The 22,007-nt window shown below is 44.3% G+C and overlaps 1 protein-coding gene across 3 annotated transcripts in view; it reads left to right on the forward strand.

Moving 5' to 3' along the window:
• Nucleotides 1-21,633, forward strand: part of gmip (GEM interacting protein) — a 38,099-nt gene extending 16,466 nt beyond the window's left edge. Inside the window, exons 6-21 of one of the 3 annotated variants that reach the window (XM_034295234.1) lie at nt 44-169; nt 3,380-3,444; nt 3,979-4,086; nt 4,476-4,556; nt 4,656-4,820; nt 5,820-5,957; nt 6,800-6,990; nt 7,166-7,299; nt 7,450-7,545; nt 11,843-12,003; nt 12,547-12,723; nt 13,006-13,143; nt 14,321-14,523; nt 15,097-15,445; nt 18,963-19,065; nt 19,864-21,633. In XM_034295234.1, the coding sequence (XP_034151125.1) occupies nt 44-169; nt 3,380-3,444; nt 3,979-4,086; nt 4,476-4,556; nt 4,656-4,820; nt 5,820-5,957; nt 6,800-6,990; nt 7,166-7,299; nt 7,450-7,545; nt 11,843-12,003; nt 12,547-12,723; nt 13,006-13,143; nt 14,321-14,523; nt 15,097-15,445; nt 18,963-19,065; nt 19,864-20,459 (2,831 nt within the window). In that variant the 3' untranslated portion in view covers nt 20,460-21,633. The remainder of the gene's footprint in view (nt 1-43; nt 170-3,379; nt 3,445-3,978; nt 4,087-4,475; nt 4,557-4,655; nt 4,821-5,819; nt 5,958-6,799; nt 6,991-7,165; nt 7,300-7,449; nt 7,546-11,842; nt 12,004-12,546; nt 12,724-13,005; nt 13,144-14,320; nt 14,524-15,096; nt 15,446-18,962; nt 19,066-19,863) is intronic. The other 2 variants (XM_034295235.1, XM_029123392.2) reach the window with 2 other exon arrangements.
• Nucleotides 21,634-22,007: the final 374 nt, after the last annotated feature.

A 22,007-nucleotide genomic window follows, 5' to 3' on the forward strand; every position in this document is an offset into this window, starting at 1 on the left:
TGTCGTAGGGGTGACGCGCTGACACTGATGTATTCCCTCTCAGCCCAAGAAGCCGACCTGGTCCTGTGTCGCTGCGAGGGTGGCGTGGATCTGGCCCTGCAGTACGCTAAGATGTGGTGCCGCTACGCCAAGGACCTGCTAGCCTGGATGGACAAGAGGATTACCCTGGGTGAGTGTGGGGGGACAGTGGAGTGTGGCGGGAAACTGAGGAGGGACAATGGAGAGCGTTTTGCTAAAAGAGCCGCTGGCTGGATTTGGGGCAGTACATACACACTAGAAGCTGCAGGTTAGACGCTGGCCAGTTTGCCATTCGCCGACTAGCGGCAAAAGGTTTGACGTGTTTTACCCTCCGCCGGCACAACAAAGTTTAAGACAGGCTGGTCCTATTTTTCATAATCTTCACTGTTATTTGAAGGGTTATCTGAACCTTACAACTAAGAAATGTCACCACCCCACCCCCCAAAACAAATGTAATCACGTTTTGGATTGCACTGTTAAATTCACATGTCTCAGGTTAGCCCCTTAGTGTTTCATTTAAATCTGGGTCACGCCTTTCATAGTGTACATGTACTGCTCAACATGGGTTTGAATATGCCCCACAGTTCTTTCAGTGTAAACTTTCTCCTCTGTCCTCCCTGCGTTCCTTTCCACTAAAGCCTGAAATTGACAAAACATTAATCCCTAAATCAAGTCACTGATAGTTATCTAGAGATTGAAACTAACAGATTTACCGAAAGGTAAAATATTTCAACACATATATTTGTAAGTATAAAGAAAGCATACAGCTGCGTGAAAAATTACATGGTACAGAAAATAAATATATGATATAAATATCATTTATATAAACGAGAATAATATAAATTATTCTTGTTTTCTGTGAATAATGTGTATTGTTCATTAAAGGGTCACATAGTTCACCTGTACAATACAAAGCAACACATTATCTATAAATACAGCTCTGGAAGAAATTAAGAGACCACTGCACCTTTTTCTTTCCTTTCCAATAAAGTTGAAAAGGAAAGTTTTGAGTGAGGTAGAGAAGCGTTCAATTTGCAGTGGTCTCTTAATTTTAACCCTTCGGTTCCTCACTCAAAATCTTCCTGTTCGACTTTTTTGGAAAGGAAAGAAAAAGGTCCGGTGGTCTCTTAATTTTTTCAGGAGCTGTATATTTGTAAGTACCCTCCAGAATAATTGGTATGAACAAAAATGGCTGTGAATAGAATGGCACTATTGTTAATCAGCGTTATACTAAACTCTGAACCTTTAATTGAGTGAAAATTGTTCAAAGAAAATAAATCGTCATCAAAAAATAATTGTTTTATTTACATTTGAGGCCGTGAGCATATGGGAAGACACCATTCCTCCAAACAGAAACTATCCAGATCCTTCAGAGTCCTTGGTCCTTCTGTAGACTCTCTTCTTCAGCTCACTTGACAGGTTGTCATTGGGATTTATGTCGGCAGAATAGGATGGCCATTGTAAAAGGATTTTAGAGATATGGTTTTTGCTTGATATCCTGCTGGAAGATCCAGCAACAACCCAGTTTTAGCCTCTTGGCAGAGGAAGTCTTTGTATCCTCAGAAGATTCCCGGGGCCTTTGGAAGTAAAGCAGCCCCACAACATCACAGATCCACCACTCTTCTGCACAGTGGGGATTATGTTGCTCTCTGCATGATTATGGCTCTTTTCACGCCAAACCTTCCTCTGGTGTTGCCAAAAAGCTTAATTCGACCAACGAACCTGGTTTTAATCAAAGTACCAATGACATCTACTCCAGCAACTCCAGCTGCTTGTGTTTGTGAATTGGTGACCTGCAGAAGCTTTCTTCTGGCTATTCCAAATAAGCTGTTGGCATGGAGGTGGCATCTAATCGTAGTTTTGGAGACTTAGTGACCCCAAGATGTACCACCTTTTGACGATCCTTCTTACTGTGTGTCTGAGAAAAATGTGCCTGTCCTCTTCCCGGCAGGTTCATCACAGCTCCAGTTGTTTTACATGTCTTTGTTATTTCTCTTATTGTAGAGATAAATAAAGGCATGTATGTTTTATAGCCATTGGCTGATTTGTGAAGGTTGCTAAACTTTTGTCTCTTTTCGTTTGGATGATCTCTGATGGATGACTACTTAAGAGTTTCCAAAGAGTCAGATGAAATTGCAATTAGTAATATCTTATCCTCAATACACATCAATTGGATTTTGTTCATAATATTTTTTAGGGGTGCCAGTAAATGTGGCACGCATGCTTTTCAAATGAAAGTTGTTGATCACAATTGACTTTATTTTGAAGAATTTTCACTCAATTAAAGGTTAGACTCATATGATATTTTGATTGTAAGATCAAGCTGATTAACAACAATTAACTTTTTTCCTAGGATACCAATACAGTACTTCTGGAGGGCACTGTGTGTGCCTATAGATAAACTGCTGAAAACATAGGCTACTATCTTTTTTGGTTTCACAGCTATCCTCTCTCAGACGCAGGACAGATAAACAAAAATATATGTTTCAGGACAACTTCCTGGACAAAGAAAATATGTCTAATCATTCTGAAAATAGTTTTGTTTTTATGGAATTGCAGTTCCCACTTTCACAGTTTTTTTGCCAGCAAAAACTAACAGTCAGTTACTCTACTCCTGAAAAAGACAACATATATACTTTTAAGTAAACATGTCTTGACATGAGAAGAATGTGTGTTAATTCCTCACGGGTAAACAATCTTGGAACCGATTGGCTGGATGCACGGTAGTCTCCGCAGTACCCCCTGGTGGTAGAACTGGAGCATAACTTGGCCAGGCTAATATATCCCAAACCTCCTACTGAGGGCCGCTAACCTCTGTCCCTTTATACAATGTCTTCATCCACTTGTCAACAAATGTCACCTAATTTGGATCACTGCCGGAATACCTGAAGTGAAAAGTGGAACGTGGCCGAGGAGCTTGTGAAGTAGATTACGGAGCACCATGTTGGGGTATTAAAGAGCCAGGTGACTTCTGCCCTGTAACATCATCAAAGCAGTCTGTGAGGCAACACGGAGAGGGCAGGAATTGGATGGGTCATGGTGCTGAACTGTAGCCTAAGAAATTACATTTAAATATAATTCTCATAATGCGTTCAACACTACAAGTGATCACAATGAGGCGTTAAGCCTAAAAACAGCCCTCAGTTGTGGTATTTTGGCCGTCCGGTACACCTCGCCAGTCCAGCTTTAGTGCTTAAATACATTCCTATAAACAGTCCCTAATGGAAGTTTCACCCAAAACTAAACAAATGTCCGGACAAAGGCTTTTGACTAGCGAGCCGTTTGTGCTGGTCAATGCTGGTTCTCCCTGAAATCAATCCCCAGCTGTGTCACAACTGAGTCATGCGGGTTTGTTTTGCAGAGCAAGAGTTTGCCAAGAACATCATGAAGGCGGCAGAAACGGCCAAGTCATGTGTGGCCCAGCAGGTATGAATGGAGCGGTTGTGTCCCGTGTGGCTGGAAGTATGTAAGTGGTGATTGTTTTGATGTGTACAGTTCTGATCTGAAACATTCAACTGATGTCCGATCACCCTGTAGGCCTAGCTTTCTCTGAAAATGTATTAATTATACAATTTGTTAACATTTCCCTTGCTATGCTGTCAGTGATATATTTAATTATAAACGAGGTGGTTTGAATCCTGAATGCTGGATTGGCTGATAGGCACAGAGCATTGCGGAGTGCCTGGTCACAGCTCCTTGGTGTGGTATATTGGCAATATATCATAAACCCCCGAGATCCCTTTTTATTATAAACCGGTTATCAACACAATTAGAGGAATAAAAAAATATGGTACCACACTTGTGGTCTCCTGGTATCGGTATGACAGAAATTAAATTTTTACTGCTTTATTGGAAACGGTGGTGCTCTTAGCTGTGATTTATTGGCCGTAAACCACACCCCTAATTGTTTAATTAACATCCTGAAACCACATGAGGACCTGGTTGTTCCTGTTACTGTAGGACATGATGCCCCTGCAGTACATATACACCATGGCCCTGGAGCACGACGTGAAGACCAGCCAGGCTGGCAAACACACCTCAGATCTGCTGCACCAGCGCTGCTTCATGGTAGGGTTACCACAGGCAGACAGACAGGTTGAATGACAGACAGATGGGTTGACGGACAGCCAAGCAGACAGACAGACAAATAGACAGACCGCCGAGTGGGCAGGCAGGCAGACGGAAAGCCCACAGACAAACGGACAGACAGGTAGATAGACAGACTGACAGATAGGCAGGTAGACAGACAACTGAGCAGATAGACAGGCAGCCGAGCAGACAGACAGGCAGACCTACCGGTAGACTGACAGACAGACAAGCAGACAGACAGGTGGAATGACAGACAGACGGGTTGACGGACAGATGAGCAGACAGGCTTACAACATGCATGAACATGTTCAAGTAAGTGTGGACTGATTTATTAGGACATATAACAATCCTACATCTTTGTCTTGAAGGCCCTGATGGCCAAGAAGAATGAGATTGATAAGTGGCGTCGGGAGTTCAAGGAGCAGTGGTCCAGACAGCAGAGGAAAATGGTAAGTGCTGGCATGTGGTAACTTCTGGCCGTGTGTGTGCGTGTGTGCGCGCGTGTGTACGTGTGTGTCTGCTGTTAAACAGCTTCTCTGATTGGTCAGAACGAGGCTGTGGTGGCCCTGAAGAAAGCTCGTCAGCACTACATTCAGCGGAGCGAGGAGCTGGAGAAGACCAAGGCTGCGACCGCCAAGGTCGGGGACGACCTCCCAGCGGGACACAAAACCCTGGACAAGAGGAAGAAGTCACGCGATGAGGCCCACTCCAAGGTGCGTCCACTATATGGGATCCCATAACATTTCCCTCTTTCTGTGGTTCCACCTTTTGCGTTTTTGTTTTTCACAGCATTTATTTTTTTTTTTATCATACATATATTTACAATACAGACGGGTATCAAGGAACTTAAAGTTTCTCAGTTAGGTGTTGGGTCACCATGAGCTTCAATGCACCTTGATTTAGATTCTACAAGGGTCTGTTGGAACTCTGCTGGAGGGATGGAACATCATTCTTCCAAAAGACATTCCCCTCATTTGGTGTTTTGATGGCAGTGGTGTGTTTTGAAGGCCACAGCATATCATCATTTTCATACTCATCAAACCATTTAGTGACCCCTCGTGCCCTGTGAAACCCATTGTCATCCTGGAAGAGACCCAATAAGGAATCCTCTCTCAAAGACACTCTTGCCATCTTTATCGAGAATGAAGGTCAGCTGGGCCTGCTCAGCATGTTTATACAGAGCATGATAGGATGTTAACTGTTTAATTGTATCTTGCTGTACACCTGTATGGAAGCATCTGCTTTCGTTATGTTCATCCACTTATTTGTAAAAAATTTTTCATTCTGTAATTTGTCACCCATCTGCATTACACAGTCGACTCCAAAAGTATTTTGACAGAAATTATTTTGTTCTTTTGGCTCTGTATTCTAACATTTTGTGTTTCTAATTAGGCATGCGTGTTAGTTTGTTAATACAGGCCCTAGAGAGATGTCAGTGCCTAGTTTTGATTGTAGGCTTTGCATTTGGAGTCTGTTACTGATGTCCAACAACACTGAGACCAAAGAGGTGTAATTACAAGTCAGGATGGCCTTCTTGAAGCAGATGAATTGGAATCAACATATCAGATGCATAGCTGAACATTTGGTACATTGAGGAGACCAAAAACACTGAGCTTACCAGCGACAAGCGCCCTGACAGACAAAATGTTTGTTGTTTTGAGTCATTTTGCCTTCCTGTCCCTCACTCTCCTTCCATTATTGGGACTCCCCAGGTGATGGAGGCAGAGATGCAATACCGACAGTGTGTTTCTGAGGCCCAGGACCACCAGGACGAGCTGGAGAGGGTCAAGGAGAAGATCATCATTCACATCCGCAAGCTTATCTGCCAGGGGGACACGGTGCTGAAGGAGGTGGGTTCCAGACCCATCCCGAGCTGAACGCCATGGGTGAAGAGTATAAGGCAATAGGGGGGTTTAATAAGGCAATAGGGCGGTTTAATAAGGCAATAGGGGGGTTTAATAAGGCAATGGGGGGTTTGATAAGGCAATAGGTGGGTTTAATAAGGCAATAGGTGGGTTTAATAAGGCAATAGGTGGGTTTAATAAGGCAATAGGGGGGTTTAATAAGGCAATGGGGGGTTTGATAAGGCAATAGGTGGGTTTAATAAGGCAATAGGTGTGGTTTAATAAGGCAATAGGTGTGGTTTAATAAGGCAATAGGTGTGGCTTAATTAGGCAATAGGGCATGGGGTTGTGGAGTATGGTAAATATACCACAGCTAGGGGCTGTTCTTAACGAGCGAACACAATGTGGAGTGCCTGGATGAAGCACTTAGCCAGGTTTTATTATATAATATATACGGTTGTATTATATACTATATAAATATAGCCTCCACAATGCTCAGACCTCAAACCAATAGAGTATATTCGGAGTGAGATGGAACAGGCTATGGTCACAGAATGGATGTACCCCCATTCATTGGGAGCAACTGATTAATACCAAAACCTTAACATGGACCAACAACCCTTCATAAGGTTTCAGACACCTTGTTGCACCCATGCCCTGAAGTAGAGTTCCAAGACGGACCTGATAAACTGGCTACTGAGTCTAGATAAAGGCTATCTTCTATTCTGAGTCTCTGGATATAGGCTCAGGTCTCCTCTGGCTTTCAAAGGTGTCTTGAGCTCAGTGGTACGTCCTGGATGAATCAATACAATTAACGTAATCAAACAATTGTCCTGTGCTACCTCCAGGCGACAGTGAACATGTTCTACTATCAGCGTCAGCAGACGGAACCGGTTCCTTTAGGTTACCACAACTTGGAGTTGACGTGCCGGCCATGTGAACCCGGGGAGCCGTACCTGCTCTACGTCTTCAGGAAGAGAACCGCCAAACAGCAACCCCAGACCTTCACATTCCAGGAGTTTGTCCCGCAGAACAAGAGGTGAGGACGGGGGGACCGATGTGTGCTCCTCCCGGTGGGCTTCAGTGCCACTGGATCCAGGATACTGTTGAGCTCCTTCTCCTGCACAAAGATGTTCAGATATCCAGATGATATTTGAAAATGTTAAGGGTGTGTGCATATGTTTGTGTGTGTGCTCGTTCTAATGTGTATGTAGCCGACGTAAGACGAGCAACCCAATCAGCTCGATCCAGGACTCTTTCCCCCTGCCTGATGACAGCCCAGTGAAACGGAAGGGCAACAGTGACAGTGAGAGCATGGGAGGCAGTCAGGAGTCCCTTTCTAGCCCAGGTAAACGGATGTCCTTCAGCTAACACTTTCTGTTGTTAGGGAGGAAAAAAAGTACCACGCAAAGTCTTTGGTCCTCTGTGTCTGATCCCTCTCCCCCTCTGTGTGTCTGACATCTGACCCGTCTGACCACTCTGGACCCTGACCGTTTAGCCTATGGCACCAGGAGGCTACCAAAAGCCCCCTCAACGGGGACGATGTCATCAGACGACTTGGATGAGAGGGACATGGGCACCGTGATGGAGGGAGGTCAGGGTCCCCGTCGTCAGCTAACTCATTGAAGCCCCTTACCCCTGCACCCTAACCTCTAATCCCTACACCCTAATCCATGCACTTTAATCCGTATACGCTAACCGCGCCCGAAACTATGGACCCTAAACCATACACCCAACCCCTACACCCTAACCTGTACCCCCTAACCCATACACCCTAACTGGGGATGCACTGATCCGATACTGGCGTCAGACATTTATCCAAAACAGGGTTGTCAGCTGTAAGTGACAGTATACCGCACAATCACCTGCAGACTCCACAGGTTATTGCGTACAACACTATCTGTAAACCAACCCGTCTAAACCCATTTTTGGCCACACACTGTCATTAAAAATAACCCAACTGAGTGGGAAACCGCCCATCTGGCAACACTGACAAATTGTAATATCAATGCTGAAATCATGTTGTTAAATGTTAATGATGGGCAGACCAGAAACATATCTAGTGTACTCAGTAACAACAACAATTGTCTGCAGTCTGGAATGAACATACACTTGAAACAGACACTAGTAAAACTAGTGCATGCAAATGTTGCAAAGCAAGTGTTGAAAGGAGTGACAGTAGAGAAGCTTAGGCTTGCTAGCTAACGCTATCTATGTTGGCTAACGCTAGCTAAGTTGGCTAACGCTAGCTAAGTTGGCTAACGCTAACTAAGTTGGCTAACGCTAACTAAGTTGGCTAACGCTAGCTAAGTTGGCTAACGCTAGCTAAGTTGGCTAACGCTAGCTAAGTTGGCAAGCGTTGGCTGATGTTAGCTAACGCCAGCTAGTTAACAACAGTCTAATTGAAAATACATTACTTTTAACTGTGCAATCTGATGTTGAAATCCATTCAGATTCATAGCTAAATTGCAAGCCTTCATGTTTGGTGGCATGCATTGTTTTGTTTTAGTTTCATTTTTATTTCCTAAAGAGCCTAATGTTATCCTGGTGTCACTTTGACTTTTGAAGTTGTGATTGGACGACAAGCTAAACGTGCCAATTCATATGGAATTTTATGATTTTAACCAAATACAGATAACAAAATGCTTGTATAAACTTGAAGGAAAATTGTCAGGTAGATAGTCACAAGCCTAGTTTACACCACAGTGAATTTACACCACTTTCCCATTGTACATTGCAATAGAATTTCCACAAATACCTTGGAGGGTCTTTTACCATTTTAACAACATCAGATCTAGTAAAATATGTAACGTTTTCATAATAAGTATCATAATCTTAAATATTGGCAAAGTTGTTAATAAAATGTTGTATAACATACAATTTAGTCATGTAAAATTATTATGCAATCATAGCAAGTCAACAAAATAAAAATAGCAGTATCAGGTCGATACTCGGTGATGTTCAGAATGGGTTTCAGAATGGGCAATGAAAAAGTGGTATCTGTTCATCCCTAACCCTAAGCCGCATCCCCAAACTCACATACCCTAACCCACAGACCATACACCCTAAACTACACACCCTAAACCAGGGATGGGCACCTTGGATGGTGGTGGGGGCCACAGAATGTATGTACTGGTCATCAGGGGGCCGCAGATTAACTTGGAACACACACACACGTCCATGTATTGTATGTAATTATTAACAAATGTATTAAAAGTACAATGTATTAAAAGTAGGTGTGATGCTAGTTAACATATATCTGGGCAATTTTAAAATGTATATCAACGTTACGTTTTCCCACTCTGCTCATCTCTCCCGGGATTCAGCGCGTTAGCTGCCTTGTTATTAAACACGTTGATACCCTTTGCACGCTATAGAATTATTTGGCTAAGTAGTTTTCACTACTTTGATATTTTGGCTTGTACAGAGACTTCTTTAATAGGTGTCATCAAGTGTTTCATTGCTCAAACAACATACTCTCAGACATCACAACAGCTTTCTGAGACCCTGAAATTACTGTTTGATATGTAAACATGCAAACAATTATTTCAAGTCTATTTCATGTTTTGTTTCCAGCATAGATTTTGTTTCCAAAACTAAATTTACAATTAATTAAAAGGTCAAACATGATATATATTTGAGGTAGACCAATAGTTGATGTTTAAAGGATAAAGAATAATGATAGTTAGGAGCAGGAAAAAGCTGATAGTCTATTAATCAGCCACCACACTCCGTGAAAAAGTGACATTGTCTGGAATGAACCATCTTTGACTTAATTTGAAACAGGATAACTGTTGGACTGAACATCTAAGTCAAAGAAAATACGTAAATAAACAAATAAATCTGGAACTGAACAAATTGACTGATTGCAAAAATAACACTGTGTGGGAGCTATATTAGAGTTTACTTTATTTTAACGGCCTCTGGACATAACAGCTACCAGACATACACCTCCGGGAAAAAAATTAAGACCACTCTACCTTTTTCTTTTCTTTCCAAAAAAGTTGAAAAGGAAAGTTTTGAGTGAGGAACTGAAGCATTCAATTTGCAGTGGTTTCTTAATTTTAACCCTTCTGTTCCTCACTCAAAACAGTCCTTTTTTTATTTCGTATTCCAAACCTGATTGGTAGATTGTCTTAGCTAGCTTGTTAGCTCTGTTGTTAAAAGTGTTTTGTGGAGCCAGGCTATTTGTTCATGTGTTAAATAAACACATCAGTAGCAAGAGGGAGTTTTGTAGCTTTACTGGTATGTATCCTATATTTTGAAATTTGTTTTTACATTTAAAAATGCCACTGGCTGTTCCAACGTTTACCCTGGGACCTTAGCCCACGTTTTCTAACCCCATCACCTCAATAATGTGTCAAAGGTTTTTTCCATTCCATGGGGTCTTTACCAGTTGTTTAGATTGTTATCAGGAGTTAATCCCATGCACACATTTACAGCAAAAGTGGCCCCCAAATTATCAGATATAGCCATTGGCCCATAGTTGTGCTAGGCCTGCAAATACGGCTAGCCAAATTCTAACAACCAAGCTTGCTAGAAAAACAGAGACTGCATGCTTTCAGCAGAGCAGCAGTTATCTTCAGTCTAATACATTAATAATGTCAGTTACCTTTCATTTAAATATAAATGATCTCAGGAACTGTACACAGTGACATTACCTTGACTTCTTGTATGGAGTCTCCGGCTCGTCGCAAGGTGACGTAAATCGCAAGTGACCGTTAGAGGCTGCGCAGTAAAGTTATGCTGATAGCACTAGTTTGTAAAACGTCCTATCGGCGCCGATTAATCAGGACAAATAATTAATCGGCCGACCTCTAATATATATTTATATTTTAATCTTTTTTTGTGTATATATTGTCGTGCAAATCACTAATGGGAAAGGCACAGAGACTGTAGATTCTTTTCACAAGTAAAGCTTTATTCAAGATTTATAAACCTGGAGCAGTTAACAATACTCTCAGCAGAGTCAGTTCAAGAGTCCTCCGTTGAAGGTTTAGCTCAAGTCTATATACATTCAGTACAGGCCACTGTGTCTTTCTCCCAAGCATGACTAGTCTACATGTCTCACCAGCTTCTCTGCAAACTTCGGCTTATAAAGATAACAAGATTTTTACAGCCCTTGAGAAGTTCAGCCAACACTATAGCTATCTGTTGTAGGCGCATCCTGTACATGTGAGCAGAGCCAAAACACACAATGGCCTTATACTTAGAATAAGCAGTATGATTTCATTGTACAATGGAATAAGAACATTTCTACCACAATATCCTGTTTTCTTAATTCATCTGAGGGCCACAAAAAGAGGCTGTGGGGGCTGCATGCAGCCTGTGGGCCACCAGTTTCCAATGCCCGCCCTAAACCATACACTCTACCTGGTCCAGGAGATCTGAGGAGACTTCTTGCCTACTGCCAAGACTCGAACATAGGCTGTGGGGGTCAGCTTGGGGCTAAGAAAGAGCACCTTAGACGGCTACACTAATTTGGATGCCCTAAAAGTGGAATTGTCACCATGTTTCTTTCCTGCTGATTGGTTTGCTGGAAATTTCACCATAGTTCTTGCATGCAGATTGGTTAGTTGGAAATGTTGGCATATAACTTGCCTGCTCATTCAGCATCTGGAAATGTCACAATATTGCATGCAGATTGGTTAGCAGAAAATCACCATATTGCTTTCCTACTCTTTGGTGAGCTGAAAATGTCCCTATATTGCTTAATTACCTACTGAAGTGTAAATGTCTCTCAATTGCTTCCCCTTATCTAGGAGAGGGAGTGGCTAGTGAGAAGGGTTCTGTCTGGATCTACCAGGGGTACATTTGGTGGGTAGAGTATCCCGGCATGTTAGGCATGCACCGCACAGTTTGACTAAGCCTTGTCCCGTGATTCTGTGTAGATTCCCTGGACTCAACTCCAGAGGGGAACGGTGCCGTGGGGAAGGTACGGACGACTTCCCGAGCTGCACTGACTCACCGACTCAGGAAGATGAAGAGCAAGATGATGAAGTGCAAACAGTGTGAGAACTACATTGTGGTCAGCGGCATTGAGTGTGAGGAGGTGAGAGATTACCGCCATCAGACATACGTGGAATTTAGCTACATAAGGAGAATATTTATCTAAATGAAGAGAACATTTAGAAGATAGGGATTGACAGATATCTCAGTGCTTGTCTTCATACCAACGTACATACGTACTCATCTTCTGAGGGCAGAAATAAATGTGATTGGTCCAGGCAAACCCCCAAGCAAAATGGAGAGGAGTTGGTGCTCATGAACAATTCAAGCTATATCGAAAGAGCGAGTGAATGTTAGACCAAAATTTCACCACTGAATGTTAGCTACATTACATCACATATCGTAATCAAGCATGTTCATTAGGACATAACAGGCAAACTTACTCTCTCGCAGGCGTTATCAGAATTGTGCGCTTCTTGATGTAATTTGAAGTCTTCGTGAACACCGCCTCCTCTCCATTTCAACTAGGTGTTCGCCCATTCCAATCACATTTCTTTCTGTCCTTGAGAAGATGTTTGAGTCAGTAAAACTGGTATATCCTGGCAAGGGGAAGAAAAATTGACCCCAGCCCTCCCTCCCATTGCAGTGCGGTCTAACAGTCCACAGGAAGTGTCTGGAGGTCTTACAGCAGGAGTGTGAAAACCGTAAGGGGATTCTATTTGGGGTGGGCTTCTCCCTACTACCCCGGGAACGACCAGACGAGGTGCCCTTCGTGGTCCAGCGATGCACCGCGGAGATAGAGAGTCGAGCGCTGACTGTGCAGGTACTCACTGGACAGGCCCAAATACCCTTCCTTCCTGCATGCCTACATGATCCTGGATGTGCTCACTAAGTAATCCATCGGGTGAAACTGGGTGGGGAAACGGACCAGTTAAATGTTGATTGTTAAAGCCTGCTCTTTAGGTGTCTTTTTAGCAAATCTTCTTGTCAAGGATAAGTAAAGTAGCCAACAGGACAACTATCTTGCAGAAGAGACAAAAATGTATCCTTGCTGAATATCACTCTTCTCTCCCACCTTTCTACCCTCTTCCCTTCTTCCTCTCAGGGGGTGTATCGTATTAGTGGGTCAAAGCCTCGCATCCAAAAGCTGTGTCTGGCCTTTGAGATCCAAAAGGACCAGGTGGACCTCTCTGACCTTTCACCTCATGACATCACCTCTGTCCTCAAATATTTCTTCAAGCAGGTATGACTTCACAGATGAACAAAGGATATAGATAATGCGGTCAATAGAGAGCTGAATCTAAAACTATAGGTAATGCAGTCAATAGCCTATAGGGCTACATGTAAAACAATATAGATAATGCAGTCAATATAGGGGTACATCTGAAGCAATATATATAATGCAGTCAATATAGGGCTACATCTGAAGCAATATATATAATGCAGTCAATATAGGGCTACACCTAAAACAATGTAGATAATGCAGTCAATATAGGGCCACATCTAAAACAATATAGATAATGCAGTCAATATAGGGTTAAATGCAAAATTATAGATAATGCAACCACATGGGGCTAAATCTAAAAATGTACACACAGTGCAGTTAATATAGATCTAAATGCCAAAAATATAGATAATGCACACAAGATTTTAATCAATCACTGACACAAACACCGACTTGGGCACAGCACCCCTGGACGTGATTCCGGTAGACTGTTGTCTGTTGGTCGAGACAATTCGGCTGACGGGCATGAATTGTCCGTTCCGTGCTCAAGTTCGCTGGGCATCATTATGGCCGTTATTAGCAGCCAATGGTCAAACGATATTCCCGTGGCCTTGCAAGCACATACACAAAATATGTTGCCAGTTTTAAGTATCGTTAACTAAGTATTATAAAGCAATTTGTTCGTCTGCATCCTGCAGATTTATCTTTTAAACTGTTACTCAGCCCTCTGGCACCATAGACAGAGGGCCTGAAGATGGGAACGGAACTACCCTCAACCAGGGTTTGTTCTCAGAAGTCCGTCAGGAAATGGCTCTACAGGTCAGGCTGGAGTTGCTGCTAACAGTGTATTTCCAAGATGCTGGAAAAACTGTCATTTTAAAACTCCTTCATGGCTGTCATCAATCGCCCTCTGGCGCTTACAGTCGACCAATTACCCATTTGTTGTTTACCTTTGTGTCACTGATATTAATAATAAAGAATTGTACCTGATGTTTTATTTATGGAGACGTGAGATTTTGATGATTTTATGCAATTTATCAGGACTCACTGAATAGTCATTGAGGCTACATTTCAACTTGACAACACATTTTCATATACAACTCAAGATTCACTTTCTGTTAATATTCCTGTGTATTCCATAATAAGAAATGCAGTTTACAATGCAAAAAACAACACACCGTTGTACTCCTCACAGCTTCCAGAGCCCTTGTTGACCTTTGACCTGTACAACGACTTCATCAGAGTGGGCAAGGACATCCAGCGGGTCAGTGAGAAGGAATCCACGGGGGAGTCACCAGGGGTGGTGGAAGACATCGTGCACAACTTGAGAGACCTGCTGGAAAGACTGCCCCCTTTGCACTACTACACACTGCGACACATGATGTTTCACCTTCACAAGTAATACTACTATTATAACTACCAGTACTACTGTTATTACTACCAACACTACTATTATCACTGTCAATAATACTGCCCCCATTCCACTACTACACACTGCAACACATAAAGCAGTAACTACTATTATTTTTATACCACTACTGCTGCTACTAATAGAGTACTACTACATGCCACTAGTAGACCAATGCTACTACATCACTGCTATCATTACTACTAGTTAATACTACGAATACTACTACTAGCATACTGCTATTACTACTACTATTACTACAAATGACTGATATATTTGCGTCGTCTACACATGTACTACTAGTGTACTACTAGTACTTCTAGCATACTACAATTACTTGTAGTAGGTATTCTACTACTAGTCCACTACTAATACTACTACTACATTGACAGCCGATATTACATCACCAACCTAGGACCTCCTGTCAATCTGTGGCACCTCCTGTCAAACCCCTAACAAACCCCTCTATTTTCTTTACTCCTTTGGTTTTTTTCATCTTTCGCCTCCATTCCTTTGCTCTCAAATGTTTCCCTCTCTTTCTCCCTTTCTCTCTCCCACTGCAGAGTGTCGGAGAACTATGAGGAGAACAAGATGTCTTCCGGTAACCTGGGCATAGTGTTTGGGCCGACCCTGCTCCGCCCGCTGGTGTCTGTGGACGTGTCCATGGTGGCTCTGCTGGAGAGCACATACCAGGCTCTGCTTGTGGAGTTCCTCATCACACACCACCGCCGGGTCTTCCTCCGCCCCCTCGACACCCCTCCTCCACCCGCCCCCACCGCCCCGCTGCCCGACACCCCTCCCCGGCTGCCCAGCCCGGCCCCGGCCCAGGACGACGTTGCCGGTCCTGAGCCTGGAGCTCGGGATTCCTCCGTCGAAGGGGACTCGTCCAAGGAGAGACCCCACTCGCTTGAGGTAGGGGGAGGGCCTCCGCTGGGCTCCACTTGATGGGTGGGGTCTAAAAATGGCGCCATGCTAATGTGTGAACTGTCTTTTTGACTGATGGGTTCACTCTGACCTGACAGACACACATATAGTCATTGAAGACTTTTCTAACTGAATACTAGTTGGTATGTATTCTAGTTGGTATGTTGTCGTAGTGCTTTAATGGGGTTCAGGTGTTTGAACCCATTCACTTCCATGGGCACACTGAGTTCAGGACACCATGGTTTCCTATGGCTTCTGTTACCTGGGGTGACCCCGAAGGGGCAATCTGGGATTCAAAGGAAAACAAATGTTTTGGTGAACAGCTGAGGGATCAGGCTGCAGATCTGTACTCATGAGGCACTATAAAAAATGCAACTTAAGGAACTATAGCTGTATCAGTAATTGCTTGCGGTTAATAATGAAAATTTGGCCCTAAATACACACCTTTGTGTTTAAAAGGTAGTGCATTGTGTTAATGACCCACTGTGTGGAATTGTAAATTATGGACGGTACTTTACTTAATTAAATGACTGAAATGTTAAATTAGTTCAATCTAGGGCTGCAACAAACAACTATTTTGATAATCAATGAATCTGTCAATTACTATTTTGATTACTCGAAGCAGTAAAATAATTTTTTTGTGTTTTTCTCATCATTTTACAATGCCATCATTACAACAACTGTAGGCAGTAGTTAGAAAACAAATAAAAACATGCAAAAACTAAAGAGATATCAAAATATAATTTTCAAAACTGCTGGAAAAGCATTCCAGGGTATCATGAAGCTGGCTGATAGACTTTTGACTCGGCGCCAGGATGAGATAACTAAGGGAGCATAGCATAGCATAGCATCATCTTCCGCTTATCCGGGGCTGGGTCGCGGGGGCAGCAGTCTAAGCAGGGATGCCCAGACTTCCCTCTCCCCAGACACTTCCTCCAGCTCTTCCGGGGGGACACCGAGGCGTTCCCAGGCCAGCCGGGAGACATAGTCCCTCCAGCGTGTCCTAGGTCTTCCCCGGGGTCTCTTCCCGGTGGGACGGGACCGGAACACCTTCCCAGGAAGGCGTTCCGGAGGCATCCGAAACAGATGCCCAAGCCACCTCAGCTGACCCCTCTCGATGTGGAGGAGCAGCGGCTCTACTCTGAGCTCCTCCCGGGTGACCGAGCTTCTCACCCTATCTCTAAGGGATCGCCCAGCCACCCTGCGGAGAAAGCTCATTTCGGCCGCCTGTATCCGGGATCTTGTCCTTTCGGTCATGACCCAAAGCTCATGACCATAGGTGAGAGTAGGAACGTAGATTGACCGGTAAATCGAGAGCTTCGCCTTGCGGCTCAGCTCTTTCTTCACCACGACAGACCGATACATCGACCGCATTACTGCAGAAGCTGCACCGATCCGTCTGTCAATCTCCCGTTCCATCCTTCCCTCACTCGTGAACAGGACCCCTAGATACTTAAACTCCTCCACTTGAGGCAGGCACTCTCCACCAACCTGAAGTTGGCAAGCCACCCTTTTCCGACTGAGGACCATGGCCTCGGATTTGGAGGTACTGATTTTCATCCCCACCGCTTCACACTCGGCTGCAAACCATCCAAGTGCATGCTGAAGGTCCTGGCTTGAAGGGGCCAACACGGCAACATCATCCGCAAAGAGCAGAGACGAAATCGTGTGGTCCCCAAACCTGACACCCTCCGGCCCCTGGCTGCGCCTAGAAATTCTGTCCATAAAAATTACGAACAGAACCGGTGACAAAGGGCAGCCCTGCCGGAGTCCAACTAAGGGAGTATTTGTTATAAATGAGGGGGCATGTCTAATCACTGTGCTACACCCCCCCCCCCCCCCCCCATCCCCATGACGAAAGATTTAGAAGCTTATACTCTCATGTAAAGCCGATGGGAACGTGTGACTGTGAAGACCGGACCCGGTGGATTTCATATACCATCGGCTGTGTATATGGGGAAACAAAACTGATTCTATCTGGCCAACCCAGTCGTGCTCCCAAACCAATTCTGGAAAATTTTGCAACAAACTGTTTTTGTTAAATTCTTAATCATAAAGCGGTCCCACTCAGTACTTTTTAAATGTTTGGTCATACACAACTTCCCTCTGGTGTAGCCTCCATCATCCTTCAAACTGTTTTTTTTTGTGTTTTTTTTTACTGTCTCCTGTAGACCCAGCTAATCAATAATGACATTCGCTGCCAAGAACTTGGATTATCGACATTATCGATTTTTATTGATTAGTTGTTGCAGCCCTAGTTAAATCAGTGTTTTTACAAGTCGTCCATCAGACCAGGGTATCATGGCCATTAGACCAGGGTGTCACAGCCATTAAATGCCAGACCCCAAATTGCCACCCTGACAGCATCTATTTGTATACCTGGTAAATCTATGTAGAAGCTTGCTGGTCTCTGAACTATCATCTACAACCATTGTGCTCTTGAGCAAGGTCCTTACTACAATAACTGCTATGTAAGGCTACAGTATAGAACATCTATCAGCTCCTCTCATGTGGAGAGCTGCTTGGTGTGCAGGCATTTGATCCAACACTGAATCACACCAGAGATTTTCAAGGTAGTGTCCCTTGATGTTTAGGCTGAAATGTGGTTAGGTCAGGGCCTGTGAACAGTAGCTATTAAGATTTTTTTCAAATTCTATTTAAGTCCAAAAACCGATGTACCAATCCCAGATTGCCACTTTAATGCTCCTGGCTCAGCTGAACTATGCCTCTGGCTGTGGCCAATCCTAAGGGGATTACCTGCTTATTCTGTGAGGCTTAGCGCAACGCAACATGGTCATGGCTGTGTGTGAGTGTGTGAGAGCATTACCTCTAAGTTCACTCTTCTGTAAAATACTACTAAGTCTGAAATTCCTCTTCTTCTGTGAAACATTGCTTCCTTTTCCTATTTCCTTTACTTACCTTCTTTCCTTCCCCACCACTAATCCACAGGACAGGACATTGTTGAAGTCAGGTTTTCATAGGTAGGTAGGGTACATGAGAACAGGAAGTCAGCTGAGATCCATGGCTGTCCAGAGCGACTATATACGCACAGCACTGAGTATTGACCAATCCTGGGTGGTTACTGGTCTGGGAGAGAGTTAAGGCCCAGCTCTCTAAACTGGATGGAAAGGATTTGGAGGTGTTTAGGGAGATGTGGATTTAACTTTATTTTTAGCCTGAGAAACATTACTAGGAGAAAGAAATGACCAAACCTATTTTCTTTTCTTTAGTATGATGTAATTGCCCTCTTATGTTGGAAACATTTCGGATCCACAGTTACGCAGTCAATCTCTCTGTGAGCTTGTCCCTTATCCAGGCCTATATCTGTTGTAAGGTGTGTTATTTATTTATTAGTCTTCAGCGACTCCTCTTCCTGAGGTCCTTAGAAAACAAACAACACAAGACCGAACAGATGTATCTCGTTTCAGCATTCCATTCCCAACAAGTCCTTCCCCTTAAATATTTGGTATCTGTCCCCAAAACTCCACTTGTGTCATTTCAACAGAATTACACAATCAAGGGAGATTCGAGCGAGGGTTATATATCTGACAAGTCGTCTTCCAATGAGGCAGTGGACCAGCTCAGCTCTGAAGCCAATGAGAGAGCAGGTAGGCGGGATGTCCTGTAGCATCACAGGGATGATTGGTTTAGCCTAAACAGAGTTAGCAGTTTTTTAAAATCTGATCCATAGTTTTCTCATTTATCCTTTCCTCTTGCCTGTTGTTTTCTGGTTTGTGCTATGGCACCCTCTGCTGGCTTGACTCTAGATCTTTTCTGCCTTTTGCCAATAGCCTCACAGTCTGAGTCTCAGAGGTGAGGCTAACTCATGCCCACATGTTATGAGAGAGGGTGTGTGATTATTCATGTCAAGTTCAAAATAATCTGTTTCTCCAATTTGTCAAATGGTTTCTCCATTTTCCCATAAATCCACCTACCTCTTCCCCTCTGTCTTTTCTCTCTCCCTCCCCTCTCTACCCACCCCCTCTCTCTACCCACCCCCTCTCTCTACCCACCCCCCCTCTCTACCCACCCCCTCTCTACCCACCCCCCCTCTCTACCCACCCCCTCTCTACCCACCCCCTCTCTACCCACCCCCTCTCTCTACCCACCCCCTCTCTACCCACCCCCTCTCTCTACCCACCCCCTCTCTACCCACCCCCTCTCTCTACCCACCCCCTCTCTCTACCCACCCCCTCTCTACCCACCCCCTCTCTCTACCCACCCCCTCTCTCTACCCACCCCCTCTCTCTCCACCCCCTCTCTACCCACCCCCTCTCTCTACCCACCCCCTCTCTCGACCCCCTGTCTCTCTCCACCCCCTCTCTCTCTCCACCCCCTCTCTCTCCACCCCCTCTCTCTCCACCCCCTCTCTCTCCCCCCTACCCCTCTCCCTGTCCCTCCCCTAGTCATGGCTGTGAGGCGGGCCGCTGCCCTGGGTGATCCGGAGGGCGATCTGGAGCTGAGGCACTCACCCTCCGTGGGGAACCAGCCACGGAGACACTTCATCAGGCAGCCCTTCAAGTACCAGCGCCAGCCCACCCCGGGCCTCCGCCGCTCCGCTGACACCACCAGGGCCGGGCAGCTCGGGGAGGAGGACGAGGAAGGTGAGGAGGAGGAGGAAGAGGAGAATAGGAGGAGGAACCAGTCGAGGAGTGCCGACAGCTACCGCAGCCCCTACCCTGACCCTGGGAGCCAGCGGAGGAGGAGCCTTCGGTCTGAGCCCCTCCCTCAGACAACTGCCCATTCACTGCTCAGCAAGGCAGATGGCTCCGCCCATGACACCCAGACTGACCGAGAGACATGTCCATGTGAGGTTCCACAGGGGGCAGAAACGGTGGTAGAACCATCAACACCCAATCCTACGCCAGGCACCGGAGACCAGGAGGCAGTTGAGAGGCGGAGACAGAGCAGGGACGAGGCTCTGAATGGCCCGGCCCGGAAGATCTTGTCGGGGCTGAAGCTCAGACGCAGCCATTCAGGACTACAGCAACACTTTGTCTGAGGAGCTGCAGGGTTGGAACTTGGACCATAGAATTAGAATCACATGGATCTGTTGGGATTCTATTTCTATGGTTAAACCCATAGGATGTAATAGAATGTAACTTCTAAGTGGAGCAAAAAAAACCACACCTTGATGATTAATTACTCCAGAATGCTCATAAGAACATTTTAACATGATCATACATGGTGATGCACATTTAAACACAGTTCAGACTCTCACACTATTCAGACTCAACATACACACAGGTACAAATCAAACTGTTTAGGCCATTTGTGTATTCTTTTTAGGAGCAAAATCTGCATCACCACAAACTGCATGTTTGCCAACCGAAGGACGTGAATCTACCGAAGCATGTTTGCCAACTGAAGGACAGTTCCGTTGTCCACACTTTGGTTGTATTCACTAGGAACGAAACACAAACCAGACGAATGGCATAGGTAGAGGCAGATCTGAATTTGTTCAGGGGAAAGTATCCTTTTCTGTTGAGCACTAATAAACCTCATATCTCTGCCACGCCAGGACTGGATCAACAGCCAGAGAGACTAAATAAACACTTTGATAGCAAATGTCCCATCAGTGTCTTACATCGTTCCCTGCTCCAGTGCACTATACAGAGAATAGGGTGCCATTGGGGACGTCATCTCACTGTAATACTGCGTGGTTGGTGGTGTGCGGAGCTGGCAATGCCAAGACTACTAAAAACCACAGACTAAATCCAGATGGATCTTCTAAATGACATTCTCCTTACTTAATGAAGAAAGACATTCCATCTATGGAGGCCTGGTGTGGTTACAGACTAGAGTCAGTGTACCCTCTCATTCTCAGAGCCAACCTGTTGGATGTATCGGTCGGTGGGAGGGTAGATGCTATTGACAGGCTCTTTCTCTAGACAATTTGTGTTATTTATTTATGAATGTCAACTCTGGATTGCTCTGGAGGGTTTGGACAGAGTTTGAGACGTGTTGATAATGCCATTGTGGTGACTTGAATAGGGTTATACTTTCTATTCTCTGTAATTCTGTGGTTTGGGAGCTGTGTGGAGAAGAACTATGTCCCCGGGGAATTATTGACCCCTTGGTGAAGGACAGCAGAAATGCCATGACAAATTTGATTGGTGTTCATCAGTCTTTAACTGAGGTACAATTGTTCAAATAAATAAATATTTTTCTCAAAAACGTGTCATGGTTATTGGCACCCCTACGAATACATACAAACAAAATCTAATTGAATTATCTTTCCATTATATAAACAGCTCTGGAATAAATTAAGAGACCACTCCTAATTTTTCTTAAATTAGCAGTCATTCCATTCCAGTGTCTGTTAAATTCCAACACAGGCACACCTCATTTTACTTAAATAAGGTACTGATTACTGATCGATTACTGATTGAGGTACCTGAACCAAATCTAATTTTTACAAGGAAAAGTATAAAAACCACTGCTGTGGCCATCACTATCCTCTTGCAGTACCTCAAAGGTAATTTGAATAAAAAAATAACTATTCAGCATGACAAAGGAGTTGAAAAGAAAAGCTTTGAGTGAGGAAAAG

This window comes from Esox lucius, chromosome 11 (assembly GCF_011004845.1).
Source record: "Esox lucius isolate fEsoLuc1 chromosome 11, fEsoLuc1.pri, whole genome shotgun sequence".
NCBI classification, from domain to species: domain Eukaryota; kingdom Metazoa; phylum Chordata; class Actinopteri; order Esociformes; family Esocidae; genus Esox; species Esox lucius.